Source organism: Paralichthys olivaceus, chromosome 13 (assembly GCF_024713975.1).
Source record: "Paralichthys olivaceus isolate ysfri-2021 chromosome 13, ASM2471397v2, whole genome shotgun sequence".
NCBI classification, from domain to species: domain Eukaryota; kingdom Metazoa; phylum Chordata; class Actinopteri; order Pleuronectiformes; family Paralichthyidae; genus Paralichthys; species Paralichthys olivaceus.
Window position 1 is genome coordinate 20,529,665 of NC_091105.1, and position 24,866 is coordinate 20,554,530.

General features: G+C 43.0%; 1 protein-coding gene across 1 annotated transcript in view; it reads left to right on the forward strand.

Annotated features, from left to right (window-relative positions):
- znf407 (zinc finger protein 407) overlaps positions 1–24,866 on the forward strand; it is a 147,183-nt gene that overhangs the window by 60,437 nt on the left and 61,880 nt on the right. Inside the window, exon 5 of the mRNA XM_069537466.1 lies at positions 3,740–3,814. Within this exon, the coding sequence (XP_069393567.1) occupies positions 3,740–3,814 (75 nt within the window). The remainder of the gene's footprint in view (positions 1–3,739; positions 3,815–24,866) is intronic.

Consider the following 24,866-nt stretch of genomic DNA (forward strand, 5'->3'; position numbering starts at 1 on the left):
AAGTTTGTGCCAGCGTATGTGCACCAACTTTTTGTCAGATTGGCTGGTCATTGCAATCTCGCGGAAACTATTTTTAATTTTAGTAACACACTTTTAGAGGTGAAATGACAAACTGATGCGTTATTTTGTCCATGGACTATAATCTTTTGTTGTCATTGTCGTTTCCCATGCCATTCTTTTACCTGATGCCATCTGTTGTGGCAGCAGTGCGAGTGCAGAGATGTCAGAATCAAGCGAGAGACTACAGTACATTTATCATCTTTGACCTTTCAAGGTTGGCTGTCAAAAGCGGTTCAAAACTTGCTTAAAGTAACTCAAGAAAAAGTGTGTCATATCTGACCTGGCTCCATCCCAGCGTGCCTTGTTGTGCACAGCTTTCTAGAACGGGTGCGTGTGATATTTGGGGGTTGGTGCCGGGCTACGGTACATCATAGCTGAGTGGTGCTCCAGGCTTTTTCTTAGATCTCCCATCCCTTCTGGACCTGTGGATGGGCCTATCCAGGAACACCATTAGGCAAATGAAGTTGTTTGTATCAAATATTGACATGTTATCTCTTCATCGTCAGGCAGCGGGAGGGAAGAGAGAGAGAAAGATTGTAACTGTGGGTAATTGAGCCGTGTCTCCCCTGCTTATCGGTAAAGCTCCGGCACGTCACGGACCTAACGAGCTGTGGCGCGCCGATTAGTCTGAAGGGAAAGTCGAACGTGAAACACCAGAGCCTCCGTCGTTCTTTTTCTTTTTCTTTTTTTTTTCCATATCTGCAATGGATATTATGAGCCTCCCTGGAGGGCAGAGGCACAGCCTTATTAGTTCAATTCATGGGGGGGAAGTGAATTGATATGGATGAATGGCATGTTAAAGTATCCCTTTGTTACAATAACCATCAAGGCTGATGGTTCTGGCTGATGATGCAGCCCAAGGCAGCAGGACGACAAGCTGAGGCCTTGACCTGGATGGCAGAGGATGCACACACACCAAGGGCAGGGGGCTGATTACACACTGCCTTAAACAAATGGATTTGCCCCTTTAACATTTAGATATGGGATCTGTGTGTGTGTGTGTGTGTGTATGTGTATGTGTGTGTGTGTCTGTATATGTGTGTGTGTGTGTGTATTTGTGAGAGGAAGTATGTGTGTGTGTGCATGTATGCATGAGTGATAGGGACTCTATCTTTTTGTGAGTAAAGATTATAATTTGTATGAAGTGTGTGTGTGTGAGTGTCTCCGCCACCTGCGTTCTATCTCAATATTATCAGAAATATCAGTTTTCTGTGTATTAGATCATCACATGAAAAATTGCTGCTCATAAATGTGTTAGCATTACCCTTTTGTGCGCAGTTGTGCGGGGTTGTGAGCGTTGTTGTACATTTCTATGAACATGCGTGTGCAGCCTGTGTCAGGTGGCTCCACAGGGCATTTCCCAACTTACACTCATGCCACTCTGAGAATAATCCAGTGAAAAAAATAGGCGAGATGAGAATCTCACAACATGCCAGTTTGATTTGCACCCCTTACTATCAAAGAAAGCTAATTAAAATCATATTTTGCATATGTCTTGTCTTTCATGCACATATGCAAATTGCCCCTGTTGCCTTTCAGCGCTCTGTAATTAGGTTTATGAAGGACAGCTGTAATACATAATTAACAGAAATGTTTGCAAGCTCTTTTTTTCCCCACGTCTAAACACGACGACTTAAACAAGCACACGTAAAGTGTTCCAGGGCCGTGCTTTTCTCTCAGATATATTGATTCATTCCTTTACCCCCCATCCCTCTCAGAAATATCTTAATTATGCTGTTTGTTTATTTATAGATGATGCCGTCAGTCAGAGGCGCTTCCAGTAGGCCGGGGAAGCTCAGCATTTTGATCTTGCCAGTCTCCCTGATTGGAGTATACAAGATTTAGTCATCGCTCGCTCCCAGTTTAACTCCGAGGCAATATTCTGGACGGGTGGATGGATTGAGTTAGAGAGGACTGAGAAAATGCAGAGTGATGATAACGAGGCAAAACAGTGGAACGTTTGAATATTTATATGGTGGTGTTAGTTAGCGTTGGCCTCAGGGGCCTCGATGACGGACGGGACTCTGGGGCCATGATGGGATGGAGGACACAGCCATGTGTGTGTGTGTTTGTCCAGACATTGGCAGGGGGGTTGAGGAAGATAGTTGACATGGCGACATAAATGGTGAAATAATTATGCTTCTGCTTCATGATAGACTGATTTTTAAAGTTAGAAGTTAAGCTGCAGGAAGGCACAGACAGGCTCGCCGGAGAGAAAAACCATAATAATGCTCCAGACGGGAAAAGGAAACGTGAAAAGAAAAGAAGAAATGGGAGCAATATCATGGAGAAGAGACGGACCCGGGTGTGTGCAGCGACAGTGCCAACCACATGACTGTCGGTTCAACTCCCTCAGCCTCTTTCATGTAGCTCCATCCTCAGCTCTCAGATGTGGTCATTGTCCCTCAGTTGCACAATAATGGGAAGTGATGGGTGCTAAATGAAAAGGCCAGGGGATGAAAACACTGGTGAAGCGGCTTGGATGTCGGAGTAGTTATTCTTGTCATCCGTTCATTATGTTTTCATATGCTGTTTAGGAGACACGGTAAACTCAAGGCCCTCAACAAAGTCAGGACACTGTGGTCACCGCGGAGCGATGGTAACCTGGTATTTTTGACTGTGTGTGCGTGCAGCCAAATGTACTGTAGATCCGTGTGCATGTGGATCCTTGCACATATTTGCGTGACACATTGATGTACTACATGTGGCACCCTCTGATTGTCCCTCTGCTGTCTGTCCAAAAAGGTGCTAGTTACACAAAGAAAACACACACACTTTCCACTTTACACTCTTGTGGTATGAAAAAGTTTCTGTTTAAATTTTGTCTGCCTCGCCGGTCTGTCATCGATTAACAGAACAATAGTTATTCCACCAGATCCCCTGTTTTTGGCAGCTTACATTTGCTGCTCTGAGAACTCAATTTAAGAGGACAGGTCAAGGAATGTAAGAAAAGGATGGAGTTGTGTTCTTATGTTATTGTTGGAAAATAGAAGACAAGCAACATATGCTACATCTGATTAAGGTGAAACACCAAAGACACCACATCTTTCTGTTTTACAGCTCATTGCTGGAAACAATGACGAGCTTCACTTTTACTTGAGGTACTCTGTTTTGTGTATTTCAATACACACAACTGTAGAGATGATCCACCAGCATCTATCTTTCTCTTTTGAAGAAAACAAACTCCTGATATTCACCTGAACTTATCAGGTGGGGCTGTATGTGAGAATGCAAATGTCCGGGTCAGAGACTCCAGATATTCACCTGCCAGCCCCCCTTTTGTAAAAGTCGTTGTCTGACGGAGCCCATGTAAGAATTATGTCTGTAGAACTTGCACGTAGAATACACAAATGAATATGTCAATTTGGTGATACTGATGTGGATGTGCTACAAACAAACATGTGAATTCTGCAGCGTCTTCATACGTAATGTCCCCACTCTCCACTCCACTGAGTGCTGTATGACCCCTCGCCAGAACACTCCGGAGATGTTTCTGTTGTTACACATCTGACCATTGAATCTCCTTTGCCATTCTTTATATGTGAAAGGCAAAGTCCAGACCCCACTGTGCAGAGATCTCCCGGAGCTCATGACTGAAAATGGCTGCAGAGTTTGATCAGCATTGCAAGGTTTGAAAGTTTTCTTTGGTCAACTCTTTTCTTTTATGTATGTTTTATAGATGGGCCTTTGTGATGAAGAAACACCTCAGCACACACTTACTGGGAAAACATGGAGTCGGGCAGCCTAAAGAGAGGTAAATGTGACACACACTCTCTGCATATCATAATCTGCTTTTCTGATGTTTTTTTCACTTTGGTACAATATATACTGTGTGACTGTTGTTATTTGCAGGCCATACTAAAGAGAGAGCCAAGAACGAGCATGTGTCTGACTTCTACTCAGTAAATCTTGTCAGTGAAATTATTTCTAGCACACTTACGTATATGAAAGGGAGAATTAGATTCAGATCTGTTGCCCTATCCTGGATCCTGACTGTCAAGTATCTCATCATTTTTATTTCAGGAGACTAAATTGAGAGATACAGCAGGCAATTAATTCAGGATTTTGGAAGATGATTTGACTCCTATAACCCCTATGGAGGTCTGCAAGCTTTTAAAGCAAAAAAAAAAAAAAAGTCCTCACAGTTAAATTTCAAGTTATATATAACTCGAGATCCTCCCTTTCCCTAATGAGTTAAATGGCTTTCACTCATTCTGTCTGTCTCGCTCGCTTGCTTACATCCCTTTTTTCTGTCAAACTTTATCTGGCTCCCTCCCTCATCTTACTTTCTGCTCTCCCTCTTGAATTAAGGATGAATGATGTTTCTTTTACCATTTTTGTCTGCGCATGTGAGCGCGTGTGTTTCTGTGTATGTGTAATGTCTCCCGCTTGGCCCTGTCGATCAGAGGCAGAGCCCTGCTGTCAGTGCTTGTGTATGTGTATATGCGTGTGTGAAAAGGAAAGATGAGGAGATGAAGTTGTGAAGCCCCCCCCCCCCCCCCCTTCTACCCTGACAAGCCAAAACGAGACGTTAAACACCTCTCAATCTGTCAAGCTAGCCTCTAAAATAGAAACAGACCCGCTTTTTCATTACTCCGCAGCCAAATTGATACTTTTGACAACATGTGGTATTAAATATGACAAGTGGCTTCAGATATTGAAGAAAGCGGCCCGACCAGATGCCTCTCCATCTCGCAGACATTATCAGCTAAATTCCTACTGTCAGCTGTTCATCTGGATTAGATGGAAACAAATCCTCATATCCTCAAATGCTTAGAGCCTCTGTTTCATCCACATTTCTGTTATTTTAACCTTTATTTATCCAGGGACAGCTGACACAGCTCCATACAACTCTTAAGCAACATTATAATTAATACTCACAGCTTCATACAGTATGGTCTGATCTGTTGGCCAACCAGTGAGACCAACGTCTTCTGTAGTTTACCATTAGTCTGACTGACTGGGACATGTATTTTAGCTCTTTGGCTTTTGTGCTGTAGTAAAGATTACATTTTGAGCAATGTTTTTTTCTGTTAACAGTGGATAGAAACTTTCAAGATATAAAAAAAAGTTTTAAAAAAGGACAGCTATTAATTAAACTAATAAAAGAAAAAGGTAGTGTCAGAACAACAGTCAATTCCAGGTGTAAGGTGGACGCTTCCATCACTACAGTTCCATGTGGCACAGAAGAAACACTGTTATGTATGTACAGTAAAATCCTGCAGAATATGTCTCACACTGATTAAAATATGTTCAATACCAAATGAAAGTAAGTCAAACAAGTCTCAAGTCTAAAAAAGTTTAGTTTGCATGGTTTCACGTGTTTTCACCTGCAAATCACCAAAAACTACTGTTTTAGCTCCTCAGACAAAAAAACCCACAAAGTAAAATCCACTTGCCTCTGCTCCATGAAAACAATTACACTTTCTCCCTCTTCTCTATTAAATCCTTATGTTTGCATATTAGCAGCATGCTGACAATGCTACCCAGGGACTGCTAAAGACCAGTGTCTGCCTTCACTGTTCCTCTGATCCCTACACTCGGCACAAGCTTCCTGTTTCTATTTCCATTTTCACTTTGTCATGTGTTTCAGATTTTTTTGTATCTCATGATTTCATTGCAATAAATGGTGTATTACAAGTCTGTTGCTTATAACTAAGCCGGTGATGGTTGGACAAGAGATGTATGACTACACTATGATAAAAGTCTAATACCTAAGTTCATTTTATTGTTTTGTGACTGAATAAATGTCACATTCAGTCAGATAAACTTCATCTGAGAGAGGAAAATATTACTGCTCAGGATTTTGATGTCACCTAGCAGCCACCATAAATGTGGGATTTGAAAACACATCTCATCTGGTAAAATGTTTTTTAACAGAGTCAGTAAAAGCACCAGTTTTAGTCCAAACAAGTTAGAAGAGGAATCCTTTATTGTCAGAGTATTTTACACTTACAGGAAATCTGGGAGCAGTAAACAATGTAAGTAAGTAAAGTTTATTTAATGTTGCACCCTTCACAAAGTAAGTCCAGAGTGCTTCACAAAAGTACCGTTGTTAAAATTAAACTATCAAATAATCAGACAAAGCATTTGCACACATTAAAAAACAGTTGGGAAAGGCCAGTTATTGTTGAAGGTGTCCACAGAGCCACAAGGGCATTTTATTGAGTGGGAACCATGGCTTCAAATGAGGGATCAGCAATTTTTAAGCATGTTCGAGGGGCAATAATAATGGGCAGTGATGGGTTTGTCTCTTTGCTCAGTGGCACTTACGCCATGGATGATGAGGGTGGGAAAACTGCTTCTCATTCACCCCCCTCCCATATGTTCTCTTGCTGGTCCAGGGATTTAGTCCCAGGCCCCATTTCTCTAAACTGTAGGCCACAGCTGCTGCCCCATCATCCCAAAATCTGAACATTTTTGACGATGACTATGACGACACTTGGATTTTAATTGAATATTCAGTTAAGATGTCCCATATGTTACAGCATCACACTCTCAAAGCCCTTTTGTGCTCTTGGCTTTTGTAACTGAAAGTGGCAACACAGTCAAGGTCATACAGAACACACACACACACATACTCACATATAAGCACACTGGGCATGAATGGAGCTGTAAGGTCTGTGTGTTACCTGATAGTGTTGAGCTCAGTGTGTGTTCAGTAACTCCGCTCCGCTCAGCCTTTATGCCACATTAAATCATTACACACACTCACACAAACACACATGCATACACATGTACGGTTGCATACAGTTATGTTTATGCACATGAACACACAAACTGTATATTCACACTTTTGCAAATCACCATCAAGATCTCATTCTTTCATCCATTATTTTGTCTCTTTCTGTTTTCCCACTAATTTCTGCACATTTAAACACTCACCAAAAAACACACACACACACACACACACACACACACACACACAAACACATGCACACACACACCCTCTTAGAGGGAGGACGGCCACAAGGTTTGTTCTATTTAAACCTGTAAAACACGGTGTCATCATTTTTCTGACAGTCCTGCAGACAGAATTTATCTCATCATTAATTAACCATCATATTTCCAACACAGTGCAGCTTAATTAGCACAAGGTCAGTGGGGAGGGCTTATTAAGTGGAACAAATTTGGGCAAGTGTAAGAGAGGAGGCAGAGGACGGAGGGCAGAAGGAGGAAAAGGAGGGGAAAGAAGGAGAGAGCGAGGATGGATGACAAAGAGACAGGCAGAGAGGAGAGATGAAAGAAGGGAGGAATGGTAAAGAGAGGAAGTGTGTGTATGAGAGGTTTGGTCCGACATGACAGTGCTGGCTCAGTGATTGATAACTGCACTGGTTTTGAAAGCCCAGAACTGGAGACTTGGATGATAGCTGTGGGAGAAAGAGAGGGAGGGAAAGGATGGCAAAACGTGTGAATGTGTGCGTGTGTTTCTGTGTAAAGGGGGGGTATCTGAACCAGCAACTAGGGACCAGTGGGGGTGGGTTGAGAGGCGGCGGGGGCTGTTGGGGGGAGCCAATTGCAAACATATGCTGGCTGGCAGGCGGTGGAGAGATGGATTGCAGTGGGACAGTGTCAGAGAGGCAGTTTCATCACCATCTCTACGGCCCTGTTCACCTGGTATTTTTAGAACGCTGGGGAGATCTGTTAGTCAAAGGAAGAGAGCAGGAGGAAGAAACCTGACTACCCGTAGGTAACACCAGGCTCCATTTATCCAAATCCATCTGGGGCCTCAAATGCCAAGTCATTTTGGGTGGGTATCTGTGCGGAGGACAAAATCCCACCCGTATTTTTTTTCAAAAGGATGGTAGTACTGATAATGTTTTGTGCAACTATTATATTTAGTTGATTGACTTAAATCTGGGGGAATCTGCCCCCATTTGACCTTTCTAAAGTAGTTAAGGGCAGCGGGAAGCTTGATTGCATGCAGTGACATAGCCAAAGGGCAGACTATTCATATCTTAAACATTAAAGTAAAGGATGGGCAATGTATGGTACACATAACAGTGTACAAAAACACACACTGTGGCAACTGAAGTTAAATGCAGCACTTCCCTTTGGTCACAAACATGGAAATTTACTTGTCGTATTGAGTCTTCTCTGAGCTTACCCTGTATGTTTTTTATTGTTAAAGGAAACCTCAGAGATCACAGGAGGACAATGTTAAAAACACATGATTTATTTAAGTATTTTCACATAAAAGAAAGCATGTTGTGTCCATAACTTTCTGTTGTTATTCACTGTCTCATTTGAATCCCTTCCCATTAATGGTTTTAGTGGGATGCGATGGCCGACACTGGTCAGATCTGACTTTAAATAAAAGGCTAATATTAGCCTCAATGTACCGTTCTAACCCCAGCGGGGGAAGAGGAGTCGGAGGGGGAGGAGGGGTGTGATGACAGACTCCAACTATCTGACAGGTTCTGGGTGAGAGAGAGAGAGAGAGATGGGGAGAATAAGGGAGAAAGAGAGAGAGGGAGAGAGAGCTGAACTGTTGTAAAGTGACACAACTGGGTCTTCGTCTCAGTCACACCACCACTCCTCACTGCAGGCACTGAGCGGAGATGAGGGCTTTTTGTCCTTTTGTCTGCCTGCATGTGTGTGTGTGTGTGTGCTTTGTTACAGATGTGTACTTACGAAGACCTCTTGTCCTCACAAATTTACACTATAAACCTGCTTGTGTGTGCTGTCAGACTGTAATGGATTGTAGGGATCCCAAAATGTTTTTTATTGTAACATTTTGCATTACAGCCCAGACTGATAACAAGAAGTTGTTACTTTTGTTGTCACCCACTTGTAATAACACCAAGTTGAATCGTTGCTGTTCCTCGGTGCATTTTCATCTGAATATATAATCTCTCTTATTCCGTTAATGGATGCAGGGTCTGAGCACACCGACCGGGAAAAATGGTAGTAAAGTCTCCAGAATCTGTAAAAAGAATTCCCACTAGTTTAATTTTATTGATGTTGATTGATTGTTGAACATGAAAGCTGCTCATTCTCAGGAGAACGATGGCGTTATCTTGATTATAAAACAAAGAAAGGATGCGACCGTCACCGCTGAGTGTGTGGCGTTAACAAGTACAGCATGTGCCCCTGAGGAGGAACATGGAATAAATTGTGTGTCGCTGCGTTTGAGAAACACTTTTCCAATATGACTGCCTCTTCTCTAAAATTATTGGTGTGAGCGTGAGTGTGTCAAGGTTAGAAGAAAAATGTTCTCTTTATACCTTCTCCATCATCTAAAAAGATTTCAGATGTTTCACCAATTTAGTTTTTTATCTCACCACTTTAATCTATGTCGTTTAGTATTATAACCTTGGTGCGTGTGTGTGCATGTGTGTGTGCGTGCGTGCGTGCGTGCGTGCGTGCGTGCGTGTGTGTGTGCGTGTGTGTGTGTGTATTGATGCTGTGTGGCGTGAAGGCACACAGAGCCTACAGTCACCTAAACCAACACTTCAGCTACAAGGGAGTGGCTCAGGCGCATGATTGACAGCAGCGACCTTGCCTCAATTGCTTGTAATTAGTTCTTTAAAAACAGGGCGCCAAAAGACAACTGACCTGTCTCACACACCTGTTTTCATAGGTAATTGTTAAAACGCCTGCCATTTTCACGCTTGTAATAATAAACTCCTTGGACTAATACACTCATCACTCTTGAAACAGGAGTGCTGACAAGCCAGAAGAAAGATATATTTGTCTAAAGTCGGAGGAGGGAAGGCATGATACAAGCAGCTGGGGAGAATGTTTTCAGTGTTTGGGAGATGTCTAATTGCGAAAGGCTGCTCACAGTTTTTAGTCGTTTTTTAAATACAACATTACTGTATGTCTGAGCCAAGTAAGCGGGTGTTAAAATCCCTCAGAAGAAAACAGAAAACCAGGTGAAAAGGCATGAGCGCAGATCCAGAAATAGCCAGCATGATGCATGCAGCGCAGGTGTGATGACTCACAAAATGAAGACAGGGATATTCAGAGCATTAGTTATTACATGACTGCAGCAAGAAGAGTCCACAGTATTATCAGTCTTTGAGAGAAGATGCTCGCTTCAGATTGAAACTGCCATCATAGTTACCTTTAGTTTATCTAAATGTTTACTAGCTTTATTTTTCTTGAAATGTTTTTATATGTTTATTCATTTCTAGTGTTGTCAAGATTTCGTGCAGTTAACTAATATCCTCATCATCAAGCTTACAAAGCGCACCGCTCTATTTGGGCATGGTCACACAACAGAATTGATTTGTACGTTGCTGTGGTCGTTCGCTCCACAGTGCCAGGGGCTGAGCTCGGCTGAGCGGGCATCTGGCTCTGCAGCGCCTGGCTCTGGGCTTGCTGCCGCGACCCAGCATGCCGTGCGGCGCGGCCATATTGCCCTAGCACCAAGGGCCGGGACCGTCCAGGCTGGACGCGGGGAGCGAGAGCGGAAGAGCCCTGCCTGGAGCCAGCATGGTGGCAATATGGACCACAAGGAGCAGGCAGGGGTCAAGTCACACAAATACCGTGCGCCTGTGTGAGTGTGTGCGTGCGTGCGCGTGTGTGTGAGAGAGAGAGAGAAAGAGAGTTAGCAGGGCGATAGGGAGATAAAGAGTAGATAAAGACAACCCCTAATTCATTAAAATAAATCCTTTCCCTTAATTATTGATAATGAATCTGCTCTTTAATCTTTCTCTTTCTTCCTTCCCTTATCTGCCTGTGTCAGCACTTTGTCTCTCCAGCTTGGTGTTGGGTGGTAAGGTCTCGTTTTCAGCCACCCAAGGGCAGCAGGCAAATCAAACTTACTGCAACAACATAAAGAGAAACTGTCTGTCTGGCACTGAGGCAGGATCACATTATAACCGCTGACCAACACACACCAGTGATCAATGCTGTGTTGTAGTCTCAGTGCAACATCAGCACACTGATTTTGTGCGCTTTTTGCACTCGAGGAGCTCCATTTCCCAGAGGTCCCCGCTGCGGCACACGTAGACCCTGGTGTTGGTACCGGCAAGGCCTCAGCGACCCCTAGCTCACCTTTGTGTTTGCTGGCTGCATGTTTGAACAGGAGCCAGCGGACAGCGCCTCACTGTTTACCCTATTCAATATTTCATGGAGAATGAACACTCACAGAATGAGGGATCGCGTTAATATTGCTGTTAAAATTAAGCGATAATTAAAATTTGTTAGTTTAAAAGCCATCGCAGTCTATAAAAGTTTGATTACTGGAAAATTAGGTGCATTAAGTTTTTATGGGTTGGCCTGTGCTATCGCTTGGGAACAATTTTTATGCACTTGTCATGGGCATATGGTGCAGAATTGTGTGTGTGTGTGTGTGTGTGTGTGTGTGTGTCTGTGGGGATAGGGCGGAGTGAGCAAAGCATGTTGGTTCTCTGAAAAGCTGACACACTTTAATTCTAAAATCGCCACCCCTGTGGTCTTGCTCATGATTAGTTAAATCACAGGACCACAACTGCTTGGGAGCCACAACTGTGACAAATGCCAATTATAAATCTGGGCCTGTGTCTCGGAGAAGAGAGGTCAAAGGTCACGCACCGTACATCCGAGCTACTTTATGGCCATCTCATTCCACCAGTGATGTCACATCAGCCCTCCTGTGCATTGTTGTCGGTCACTTTAACATCCGGCTTCCTGTTGCAGGGTGCAGCGAGGTCCTATTGGCTCCTATTACTAATAATAATGTTAGTTAGCAGCTGACAGCTCGTCCCAGAGTTGGAAACCACTCGTCATGTCAGAGGAACATGACCTTGACTTGTGGAATAAATCTCCAGCAGTGGTTTGTCTTCCCATAACAGCATCTACCTCATCTCGGCAGTGCAGCTCCAACAGTCCCTCCAGCTTTTTGAAGTTTTTCTTTCCCTAAGAATGATGTCACCCACCGCTGAAGCCCAAGTGACATTACTCAAGCAGACAAGAACGGAGAATGTGCTCAGTTCACCTTCATATTCATTTCACATCCTGTGGCACAAAACCAGGCAGTTATACAGTGACACAATTGTGCAGCTAACTGTTGACAGTGGTTGGACATTATGCACAGTGGGACTGTGGAAAAACTGGGCTGGAGCCAGCCTGTTTTTCTTCTCTATTGAAACATCAGACTGTCATGGCAGAAATGGATGTTGCCAGGCATCACTAATGAACCAATTAATCAATGAATTAGCTGAGCAGCGATTAAATTAATGCGAGCTGGACTGGCAAGCGGCGGTCGTGGATATATCCTGGGGAAGGTGATTAACACACACACAGAACAGGCAGCGATCAACAAGGCCGCTATTAAGCTGGACAACTTCCTGAACTTTTCTCTTTTTAGCTAAATATAGCAACACTTAATTCATTTTATGTGTTTGTGGACTAGAGAAGTATTATCATATCTTCCCATGCAGCTGCACAGAGATGCTAATATACTGTGGAGTTATGTTTTCAAAAGAGATGTATTAGAGATTGTATTTTACTTAAAGTGTCTTATTTCATTCTAAATGACTTTCGATGCAGGCTGTTGTAAAAGAACCAATAAATATATATTTCAATATTTTACAGATTAGTAATGTAATAAAATACTTGCACACTCACCTGTGACAACACCATTTATTTAATTTCTATGAACTAACCAAAAGCCCCCATTTAAATCTGTTTAACATAATTATTACAAAAACCTTTATCATAATAAAAATAAAACATTTCTTAAGCAATGTTATGTTTCAAGAAATATGCAAAATATGTGTTCACAGGATTGAGATCATACATGATAAAACTATTGTTTATTCTGTATCAGGTTAAAACATTTGAATTTTGGATTATTATTGTTCAAATAAATGATTATAAAATAAAGGTAAAAAATCTTAATTTGACTGGAGAGCACTAAAACTGCTCCAGACTCACTCATACAAGCTACTTCCTTCAATGGATTACTTAAATTAAACTTTGAATTGTGTCTTTTCTCATGTGTAGGAGACACAACACACACGCCACTTCCACAGCGGTGCTCAAAATGGGGTCTGGGGCCCATGCATTGGACAGTCCTGTGCAGGCTCTTGGGGCCCTTTAGGGGCCTCTAAGGAGTCTTGAGCCAAATGAGAAACAGCCTCTGTTCACTGCACAATGAGTCACTGGAAATTATTGCAGTTAGACAATGAAAAGGAATGCAGCTGTAATTTTAGGTTTCATATTCAGCACTGTCATATCTGCATGTGATAGTTCAACAATACATCACCAGATCAACAATAACAAAGTCCCTTTGTGATCCCATGGGACGAGGGTTTTACAAGATGGGGGTCATGAGGCGCACCATCAGCTCTAACTGATTTCCGGAGAGCACTTTGTGTGGATGTGTGTGTTCAGTGTCCAACAATGCAGAACTCATTATAATCAGCTCGGCATGGGCCGTTGGTCCTGCACTGTACCATATCATCCCTCAACATCCAGACTCTCCGGCCCCCCCACACTCTACTTGAGCTGAGATGTTATAGCTGGGGTGGGGGGGTGGGTGTTGTAGGGGCTCCCTTGATTATGTGACATCCTCCGGAAGACCGCTGGAGTTGTTTCCTCCATTACTTAGAGGGGGGGGGGAAAGAGGCCTTTTCACTATTGAGACTGTCACTCTCAATTTGGGCTAACGGTAAGCATGCACAAGGCCTCTTGGATACCACGCCCCACCCCTCCCACCTGCTCTCCGCCCCCCCCCAGCCGCCACACACACACTCCCATGCCACCCCAACCTCCTCTCCCACTGCAGCGGATCGGTGTGGTGACAGTTTGATTAGATCATCAATCGTGGCCGTTAACAGCGGTTTTCCTGAGCACCTGGACCGGCAGGTCACAGCTGGCTCTGAGCTACCGCTGTCCCCCTGACCCAGAGCTGTGTGTGTGTGGGTGTGTATTTATGTGGAAGTCTGCTCGCCGACACACCGTTGCTCATGCACTGCAATTATTTTTCTGTGTGTTTGCACTGTAATTGTGAACTTTCAAGTTCATTTGCGTGTTGCACAGTCTAATGTGCGTGTCCATGTGTGTGGCAAACATGGCAATATTTGTCTTCACCTATACATGTCTCTGCACAATGCACAATGTGAAATGCACGGCCGTGTGTTGGGCATTTGTAAGCTTGTGTGTGATTTTGAAATGACGTCAGTGCAGTGCACAGCTTCATTTGGTCGTCCGCCGCTCTTACTTCAGGAGGCCTTTAGACCCACCACATAATTTCTAATATGCTTGTTGTATGATCTGTTAAATCACATAATTGTTTTAATTCTTAACAATAACAGTTTAGAGAAAGCTTTCTAGAGAATGGCAATGACTGGTGAGCATCTAAAGGCTTGTGTATAAACAGAGGACACTTCTGTATCATGTGTGGTCCCTACTAGATACAGGCACTTTACAGAGTGTATAGTCCAGTGTTTGCAGATACACAGATACCAGTGTGTAGCAGTTAAGGCTATTCATCTGTAACCCCACACACACATCTTTACCATGGCTACGACACAGTGCACTTTACAAACACACACATACATAAATTCACCTGCTTCCCTGCGTTGTCTTCGGTGGCTGTATCAGGTTCCTCATCGTTCTGGTAAAGCAGTTAAATTTATGGGCTAACAATAATGGGACAAAGTGTGTGTCTCGTTGCGATTCCTCAGGTATTCCATGATTAAATAAACGTCCCCGGTCTTTTCATAAAGCTTGTTTATGGCAGCGTGGCACCATATGCTACTGCTTCCACCCCACGCACCCATCTCTTCTCCCTCACTCTCTCCCTCTCTCTGTTTAATTCTATCTCTTTCTCTTTGTCTCTCTCTCTCTCTGTTTCTCTTCATGCTTCATACACTGCCCTACACCGCCTCTACCAGATGCAGGGTAGCCATTATTTTGTGGCTGAGTCGTGGTGGAGAAGCTAAAGTTGTGAATTAACATGTAAAAGCCATTACAATGTGATGATGAAATCCATCTGCACCGTTCATAGGAGCTGCTTAGTAAATTGTCTGCACTGTAATGGCACAACAGTAACAATACAATTCTGTCTTATCAACTCTAGGGTCTGTTCACGTCTCCTTTTTTATGTAGACGCTCAGTTGTGACTCATTTGTTGGATCGTTTTGACTTTCTGCTTTCTACACCGTTGGTTAGAGTCATGGAAATTAATTTCTATCCACTGGCTTCCAGTGGTTATAATTAGTTACAATGCTTAAGAAGCTCCATTTTTTAAAAATCATTTAATCTATTGATCAATAAAACTTTTGTTAAACCTTTTTAAAACCTTTTATAAACCATATTGTTGTGATTTTGTCATTACAGAAAGATGCACCTAGATTATTCTATGAGAAATCAACAGGAAATGTTGAAATACTTGCAAGATCCTGGATCTGCCCCCTGATCCAGAGCCACACCAGAATTGAATGGCTTCTTACTTGGGTCATGTCCCCACCACTCCACAACATTTCATAGAGTACACTTTGCTTAATACCGCTAACAAACAATTAAACAAAGCATAACCTTCTTAGGTTAACTATTGTTTTATATATATATTATCTATTCATCTTTCTCTTAAAATCCAGGGAAAATCAATTAACATGGAAAATAAAGTTTGTAAAGCTGAAGAAATGCACTTAAACAAATGCAAAAAACAACAATAACCCCATGATTTATTCACAGAGAATTTATAATCCAAAATTATCATTCTCTCAAATTATGTGTATGTTTGTGAAACTCAAAGCTGATGCTCAGACATTGTGTTTGTCCTAAGAGTCAGTGACTCTGTGACTCTTGGTAGTCTTGACAACACAAGCAAAGCATTAAGAGGAAGAAGTTGGTAGTAATTAATTCTGTGTGTGTTTGTGTGTCAAAAGAAAACAAGAGTTTCTACAAAGAAAAGTCAGAAAAGCAATTAACTTCTTCAGCCAGGACATGGCAGTTAACACATGTGATTGTTCACTTTATTGTCTTGTTTGATTCTGTCGTGGTAGAAGAACACACCCAGACAGAGACTGGCTTTGTGTTCTATAGACTTTTGTTGTGATTATTAATGGCCATTCCACATTAACCTCGCCACGCTAATATACTCGACAATGGTCCAAATCACCTGAGTGATGCGGACGATGGAGGCGGCGGCCCTGTCCCCCCCTCCATCCAGCCAATGTTGTAGCAGCTACCCCACTATCCCTTCTTCCAATGACCAAGATTAATGAAACCTCTGCCGTTTTTAATTAGCACGGTTGCAGTCATCAATTACGTCTGCCCCACCCCAAATACAAATATTGTTATATTTGCAGGAAAAATTCTTGATTTATTTCGTCGTGGTGGCCAAAGGAGTGAGATGAATGGCCTCCCATCATGGTCATTTGCAGGAATGAGGAGGAGGAGAAGAGAAGGGAGAGTAAAATGGGGGGTGGGGGTAATAAGATCACTAAAGGGGGGGGGGGGGGGGGGGGTGTTGGGGTTGTGTCGCACATATAGTACAGTAGAGGACGCGAGCAGGGAAAGCCGAGTCTACAGGGGAAAGAGCAGTCTGGGTCTCAGCGTCCCTGTGCAGGGATCTGACTGCAGCGATCCACCAACTTAATTAGACTTTCCTTGAACTCAGAGCTGCATGACACCAGTTTTTCTGGAGCTGATACGAGTGGCAGGTTATAGGTTGTGTAGTTCAACTACCCAACCAATCAAAGTGCAACGTTTACCTTCTTACAGAACATGTGCAACGTTTGCCTTTTGCTTGAAAAGATCTGCACAGTATTTCTGCAAACTTTTGTTTTGCAGTGTTTCAGTACATTCCTATGTATTGAGGCGTCTAAAGTTGAGTCCACTGCTCTGAACCCTCCTAATACCACACTTTACTTTTTCCCAGTTCCTTTTTTTTTTTCCAGGCAGGCAGGTCGCTGTCAAGTGTACCCTTTACTGATGTTGTATTGGATTGTAACTTTTATTTATTATTTTTATGATGATTGATTCAGTGTTTCTTGCTTGCATCGTTCTGAGTAATGGATGTTAGTACTTGTGAGCTGGATCGCTACAAATCCCAAAGGGCCCTGTCTTGTGATTGTTACTTGAATACAAAGAAACGTGTGTGAGAACATATTTAAAGCTGACATTTTCTTCTCGCTGGTTTTGATGGACTGTTTACAACAGTATTGGCAGACAGGTTGGGGTTTGCTGGCTCAATCTTGTGCCATGGACACAACATCCCTCATTACAGCCGATGCACTGAGCAAGGGCACTTTATCCATATAGACAGGTGTTGAGAATGAGACGGCATTAGCGAAATAATGTGCTACAACTTAATGTGTTTGTCCTTGTGGGGAGACAGAGGGCCTGTGCCAGATCCTTTTGTCTTTACTGCCTCTCTAACTCTGCAACCTTTGTGTTTGGAGGTTTGTCTCCAAATGTCTCCTGTGTTACTGAATGCAAACCGGACTGGTTTTATTCCTGCCTGACCCAGCTTGTGTAGATACGACGTAGTAAAGTAAGAAAAAAAAGAAACATTGCAGTTGCAATATTTGCATTAAATTTCCGAGTTTTTAATGTCTCTGCTGCCTTTGTCTCAAGCCGAGTCTAGACTTATTTTTCTAATAGTAGCATTCTAGTATGAGTTATGAAGAAAAATAAACTCTCCTGAAATCAGTTATTTAAAAAAAGAAAAGAAGAGGCAATAGTTGACTTGTTCATAAATGATTAGCCCTGTGCAGCTTCTTTCTGCAGTTCCTCACGTTTGTTAATATCTGACAAAGACGTGCTGTAATAATAGTGTGAGTACACACGCTGCTTTATGACTTGAAGATGTGCATGGTTCCTTTCTGTGGTCTGGGAGCTTGGGTGTTTATGCTGCGGTGAGCCACCAGCCATTTCACTTGTGCTGGCCGCACATAGTATATACACACATACACACACATACACACACACATATTTTATACCCCTACTGCCACCGCCATCGCCTGCCCACTGACTCCAGAGAGAAGGGTGGGAAACATCTTGAATATTTTATGAAGCTTGGGAACCCCACCTCTGTCTTCCCCACCCTGAACCGCTGCTGCTGTGTCCTGCAGTGTGCACGTACACACAAACCTATACACACAAAAAAAACAGAAATAATGTTTTAAATGCAATCATTGTCAGGCCCAAACAATGTCATTTATCAAGGGAGCATTTGGGACTGTATAATAAGTTTCACATTATTAATACAATTTTTCATCCTCTGTCAAGCCTATCTGATTTATGGCACGTGTGTGATCTAAGGTGATCATTGAATTACAATTCCAGTAATAAGAGAGAGAATGGACCCGCTCTTTTACTTCTGCCCACTGAAGCACACACACCCACGTATACACACAAACACATGCACCTGCACAAAAAACACGGATAAACAGCCTCTAGTTGTAACATTTAGCATTTACACAAAACATACAACAAAAGTCACAGCCACACTATCCGTAATGTAACTTATTCCAGTCATACCACAGAGCAAATTTGCTAAATATTTGCACGTTAAACCAATATGCCAGCTTCCTAAATTCAGCGTGGTAGAAGAGAGAGGCTGAAAAAACAAATGAACCCAGGCCCCTGTTAATTAGATAAGGGACATAGCTCATTATTCTAAAATGATGCTAGGACCCACGGAGTAAATATGGGAGGCCTGTTAGGGGTTTGGTATTGGGACGGGAATGCATGTCGTTACAGGGCCGAATGATTTACAACTAGAAGCTCTTTAATGTATAAACTGTACCTTTTATTAAGTGGCTGTCGTTACGGTCACTGGCTCAGTCATTTCCCTTTGTGTCTAATCAAAATCCATATCCAGACCCCAGCCGCTCCAGATGGGAAAGAAAACGGAGCGAGAACGTTAGCGTTCCCTTCCCACGGCCACCTCCACCTACGCCCCCAGTCTCGGCTCGCATTCAGCAAACGCTACCAGAGAGATGTTTATGATGCAGATAATATAATCTAACAAACAACAACAACAGCAAATGAACAAATGGAAATGTGAAATTCTTTTGAGGTAATTAAATAACAAAGACAGACTCCTATCATAACATTTGAATCCAGTTTTAACAAGTAGTTGTGCTATTAGCAGTGTTGGTTTTTTTCCCACTTTATCAGATTAACTTGTTGTTGAGAATCCACTGATCGGCATCATACATCATCCTGTTTGATTTCTGTTTAGAGTGAATTTGGGGAAGCCGCTAATTGGATTGTGAGAGTGTAGCCCCGGTTAAAGATGGTAAACAGCGGTGCAGACTTGTCCCCAACTCTCAGCCCCACAGGCTTCTGAGACGCCAGCTCTCCTCAGGATCGCCACAATTTATGACACATTTTCTCTGTATTCTTAAAAGATAATTAGGTTTATCACCCATTTTTTTCCCCTATCGCCCCCCTTCCTTCTCTTTTGTGTACCTGAGAGTGCACAATTGCAGCATAAAAACATAAATATTTCTGCAGCACAGCAGCGCTGGCAGGTGAGCCTAATGAAATTCTAGGAGTGTAATTTGATTTACGAGGTGCTAATGCGGCCTGATATTAGAGAGAAAAAGCTCTGATATGGCTGCCTTGTGCTGTATTTAAGGCCTATCAGAAGCCTGATAAAGAGCATCCTGTCTTCCGCACTGCGGCTGAGTTATTGTTGCAGATATTCATATTGATAGTAATTCTTACGGACGCAATTTAGTGCCGGCAATATATAAATATGGAGATAATAGTTAATTTTGGTGGCTGCTCAGATTGCAATGCTTTAAATTCAAGACTTCCTAAAAAAACTTTGCGCTGTGAAGCATCTGGACACTTTTTAAAGTGCCAGTGGAAGGATGGCGGGGGGGTTGAGAAAAGGCCTTTGACCGAACCATGTCACATAAATCAGATTTTCAGTACTTTTTAGCGTCTGCTAATTTGAGCAAGAAGCGTTTTGGTGCTCTTGATTTGCAGTTTTCCAGTTAAAATGTTTTGATTAATAGTCTGAAATCTGTAAAACTTACTGAGCTTTTAAATTAACTGAGTTTGAGAAAAAGACATCACAGTAGTGCACGCATACCCACAGTGAAATAGATCATTTTGGAGGTTTTGTTCAAAATCATGTTGTTTCATCCTCTTGCAGAAAAGACTAGTACATGTACATTGGTATGTGCATGCGTGCATGTGTGTGTGTATGCGTGAATGTGTGTGTGCGCGCACCCTTCCCAGGCTCACATTTAGGTTTGTGTATTTCAAAGTGTGTTTGGGACTATTGAGCTATGGCTCATAATAAAAACAGGCAATAACAGGGCCACCACAGAGGGACATGGCCTTTGTGACTCCCTGCTCCCCCTTCGCTCCCCTCTCCCCTCCGTGCCACCTCCTTTTCCTCGTGGTCTCTCCCCACCCCCTAAGTTATGGGCTGAATAACAGCACAACAATATTAAGATAACATTTCCTGATTGTTTGTCAGGCAGGAGGCTCCTTCACCCCGCTTTCATCACGTCCACCGTGTTCATTAAATTGACAATTTGTATTTGCCCTACAGCGGGATAAACAGGAGCTTATCTGATGGGCCTGGTCTTTTATTATTTATTTCATTATCTTTTTTTTCCCCCTCCTCCTCCTCCTCCTCCTCCTCTTCTTTCTCCCGGGATTGAAGGTAAACATAAATCAGCAGCAGCATCTCTGTTGCGTGCTATTGTTTATATTGCAGTCATATGCAGGAGCAGTCCTCTCAGAGGAGGTTCATCTACAATACTCTGCAGACACATGTGGCCTCTTCATGGAGGTTTTAGTTGTTGTTCTGTGTGACAAGCTGGCTACACTCCTGCAGGTCTCAGTATGATATAACTCGATAGATATTTCACTTTAAAATGCCCTTATGCTGGGATAATTCTCGGACTTGTTCCTGGGAGATTCTGCTCTTTTTTTTTTGCCGCAGAGTTTGTGCCGTTGTTGTGTCTCCTGCGTCGGGCCAGAAATTGTTGTCTTCATTTGTTTGAATGTTAAACAAGCACCACCCGCAAAGCTGATCCGAGTAGCCACAGCCCACATTGACTACAGCGCTTTCTCCTGAGCACTGTGAGCGATGATGTTGCTCAGTTCAATATCTTACCCGTGGAACAAGCCTGTCGTCGGTCGACATTGTGCACGCAAACGAAAAATAACGAAGCCAGCGGCCTTACTTAGGAAACAGTTGTCCCAGAAATTTAATCTTTTCCCCATTTTTTACCCAACACCCCCCCTCTAATCAGGTTTCAATTGACTGCCATTGAAGGAAGAGCCTCTGCTCAGACACATACTCTATATAGGTCCGAGCTCAGTCAGACACCATTTAAGGCTTACTCAGTCTTCCTCCCAATATCTTGGAGAGCTCAGGGCCAAATGATTTAATCTTCATTCAGCTAATTTAGTCTGGATTTAAGCTGCCGGGTTGTCGAAGTGCAGAGTGATGGAGTCTGAAAACAGGATGAGAGGGAAAGGCAGAGTAGGGGAAAACGGAAGGAAGGAGGAAGGGAAGCGCAGCACGAGAGAGATAAAGATAGAGCGATGGAGGGAAAAAGAGAGAGATGAGGGAGGAGGAGGAGGGGGCTGAAGATGATGATCCATCCTGACCCTAGTGAATGCTGTCATGTTCCTCCCTCTAGGTAATCTCTCTCACTCACTCGCTATTTTGCATGTGAAAATGCTCTCCTGACAGTTGCATATCAGATAAATTTTCTCTCTTTTTACCCCCCTCACCCATCTCCCCCCTCTTTTCCCTTCACCAAATAAACAACAGTCTTCACTTTGAAGTTGTCTGTTTGTGTCAGTTTGGCTTGAGGCGAGAGTCGGCCTCTCTCCCTCTTTTCTGTCTTTGTGTTGCAGCGTGAGAGCATCGGCGGATTGCTTCCTCTCACACCGACCGGCCAACACGACGAGGAAACCAGAGAAGGAATTCTGAGCTGTCTTAAAAAACGGCTAACGCAATTAATTCAGTCAATTAAAAAGATGCTCCGTGTGAAGCACAAACCTGAAGTTGCAGTCAGGAGGAGCAGGGGCGTCTGTTTGGTTTATGACAGCATCTTTATTTTGTGATTTGTAGATTTCGAGAACACGTTTTTGTGGTCTTAATTATACAAACTGGCCTATTTAATCACATTCCTACTTATTTTTTGTCTAGAAAGCACAATTACAGTTCATACTATCAGCACACTCTCTGCAAGGTCCCAGACAACAAGCAGCACCTCACCACTTGGGGGTGACAGTGAGTGTGTGGTAATGAGTCAGGTCCTTTTTTTCCACCTCCTGTTAGAGGTACAGTAACTCCTCCTTAGGGATTTTATATCACAATTAAGGCCAGTGTGGCCTGTGATGTTCTGACAGTAGCCCTATATGCCTGAACTGATGACAGGATCACACCACAGTATAGATATGGTAATGAGTGACAGTATAGACACAGTAGCATGCAGCTCTCTGAACGTACAGGCAAGAGGACCCACCTGGGTCTTTGAATAAATCTGCACAGGGTGTCAATCATGTTGCTTTGCTGCGTGATCAGAAGAGGAGGGAAGGGGGGTAAGGGAGGAGGAAAGCAAGGGAGGAGATAGAGAGATGCAGGAGGAAGAAGAGCAGTGATATAATGACTGAAGGTAGAACTTGCTCGCACAGCTACAGATGTTTATTCTCGCTGTGGCCTCCAGCTGATCAGTTGTGTCTCAGAGTAAATGTCAATAGCAAGTGTGATTCTGAAAAATGTTTCCTTGCTTTTTAAGTGTTTTTATGTTCATACAATTTACAGCAGCTCTCATTTGACTGTGGTTTGGCCTCTCCAGAATGCAGTGCCTTAACGCCAGGATGCTCGAACAACAACAATTTAAATAGTGAACTGCTTTAAATATCAGACCTAAAAGTATTTGAGCTTGTTACTTAAATACAACAGAGAAAGTATCCTCACACTGGGATCACAACTCCCTAAAGCTTTGTTAGCAATGCTCTCACCCAACACAGGTGTCTTAAGGGAAATGCACAGGGGAAATTAGTGACTATACGGCTGCTGTTAATGGTTGTTTTCATTTTCATTGAATATGATGTTTATGTACTCAATTAACTGATCAAGCATTTTGGGCAGCTGTGGCTGGGGAAGTATAGCGGGTCGCCCTCCATGCAGGAGGTCAGTAGTTCAATCCCCGGCTCCTCCATTCAGCTTGCCAAAGTATCCCTGGGTGAGAGACTAAACACGGCTGTACCGGCAGTGTGTGAGTGATGTGGGATAGAGAAAGTGCTGCACATAGATGCACTGAATGTGTGTGCAAATGGGTGAATGGCAAAAATGTTCTGTAAAGCACTTTGAATGCTCATCAAGACTAGAAACCTCTATATAAATGAAAGCATTTTAAATTTTGTGCTGTGTCAAAAAAAAAATGCCAATCACATTTCTCAGGGCCTTCTTAAAATGATCTGCCCTAAACCCAAATACATTAATTTTACAAAAACAGAGGATAGCAGTGAATAATCATTTTTGTCTTTTTGAAAAATTACAAAACATCCAACAACTTTCCCCGAAAAGTTTTTACACTGATCCAGACCGAGACCACCTGTTTTGGTGTCTCCTCTTTTTCTTGACTTGCCATTATTCTTTTGCTGCATTGAAATCATCACCATCACCTTCGCTTCATTACATAGAGTTACAAATCACAGCCACATGGCCACTGTGTACTTTCAAACCATAAATTCCTTGTTGAGATTTAACTTTCTCAAACTGTTGAATCTTAAACTGAGGTTTCTGGCAGCATTTTCTGGATTTATGGAGGTTGTTTTGTTGCTTTTAAATTCAGGTCTGGAAGCATAATATAAAGTCTTCAGGTTTAAATTGGCAGACCTCTCTTTCTCTCCATCTTTCCTTCATACACATGCATAAACAAGCACATTTGCTCCGGCTCTCTCTCTCTCTCTCTCTCTCTCTCTCTCTCTCTCTCTCCCTCTCTCCCGCTACATCCTTCCTTTGGTGTGTTTTGCATGGTGCCTGGCTGTTTAGAGGCAGTATGCATATGTATGGGCGGGACGGTGGATCGTGACGGGATCTGACATGCGGGGACAAGATCAAAGCACTCCATCTGATCCCATAAAAACAGACGCAAACCCTCCTCTCATCCTTACAAAACCCCCACTGATAGTCAACTCTGCCAGCCCTGACTCCTCCATCTTCTCTCCTCTCCTCCTGCCTTCCCTTTCTCCCTTGTTTTTCTCCATCCCAGCACGCGTGCCCACGTCAAGGCCTGCCTGCCTGCCTGGCTTTGCGATTACGCCCCGTGATAAACAATGGCCCGTTTAGCTCATAAAGCAGGAGTGTTGTGCATAATGTTTACAATAAAAGATAGCATCTCTTCACTCATCTTATTTACCTCTCCCACGGTGGCATGGGCGACGAGCTGCTTCTATAAATACCACAGAGAGGAAGGAAGGGGAAGGAAATACAGATGCAGACTTACATCTGTTGGTCAAATAAATTCTCTGCCAAGTCAGTTGATGAGAACGAGAGGAAAACAGAGATGTTTAAATATGCATTTGAGCTTAGAGCCAGGTGATAAAGGCGCCATTTCAAAGCTGCTCCATCCTTCCCGGTAAGTGAGCTTAAAATGTCCTCTCAACTAGTTGGGGGACGACATGCATATCACATTTAGATTTATCTTTATGGAACATATAGATTGATATGGAAGCCGGGACACATTTACCTCTCCGTCTCTCCGTCTCTCCCTCTCTCCACCTCCCCATCTTTAATTCCATCCTTTCTCCCCTTTTCCCTCCCTCCCCTCACATTCTCTTTTGCAACCACCCCCTCCTCTCCCTCCTTCCAGTAAGGAAGATGTATGAGTTTGAATTATTGATTCAGACACATGCTACATGCTGCT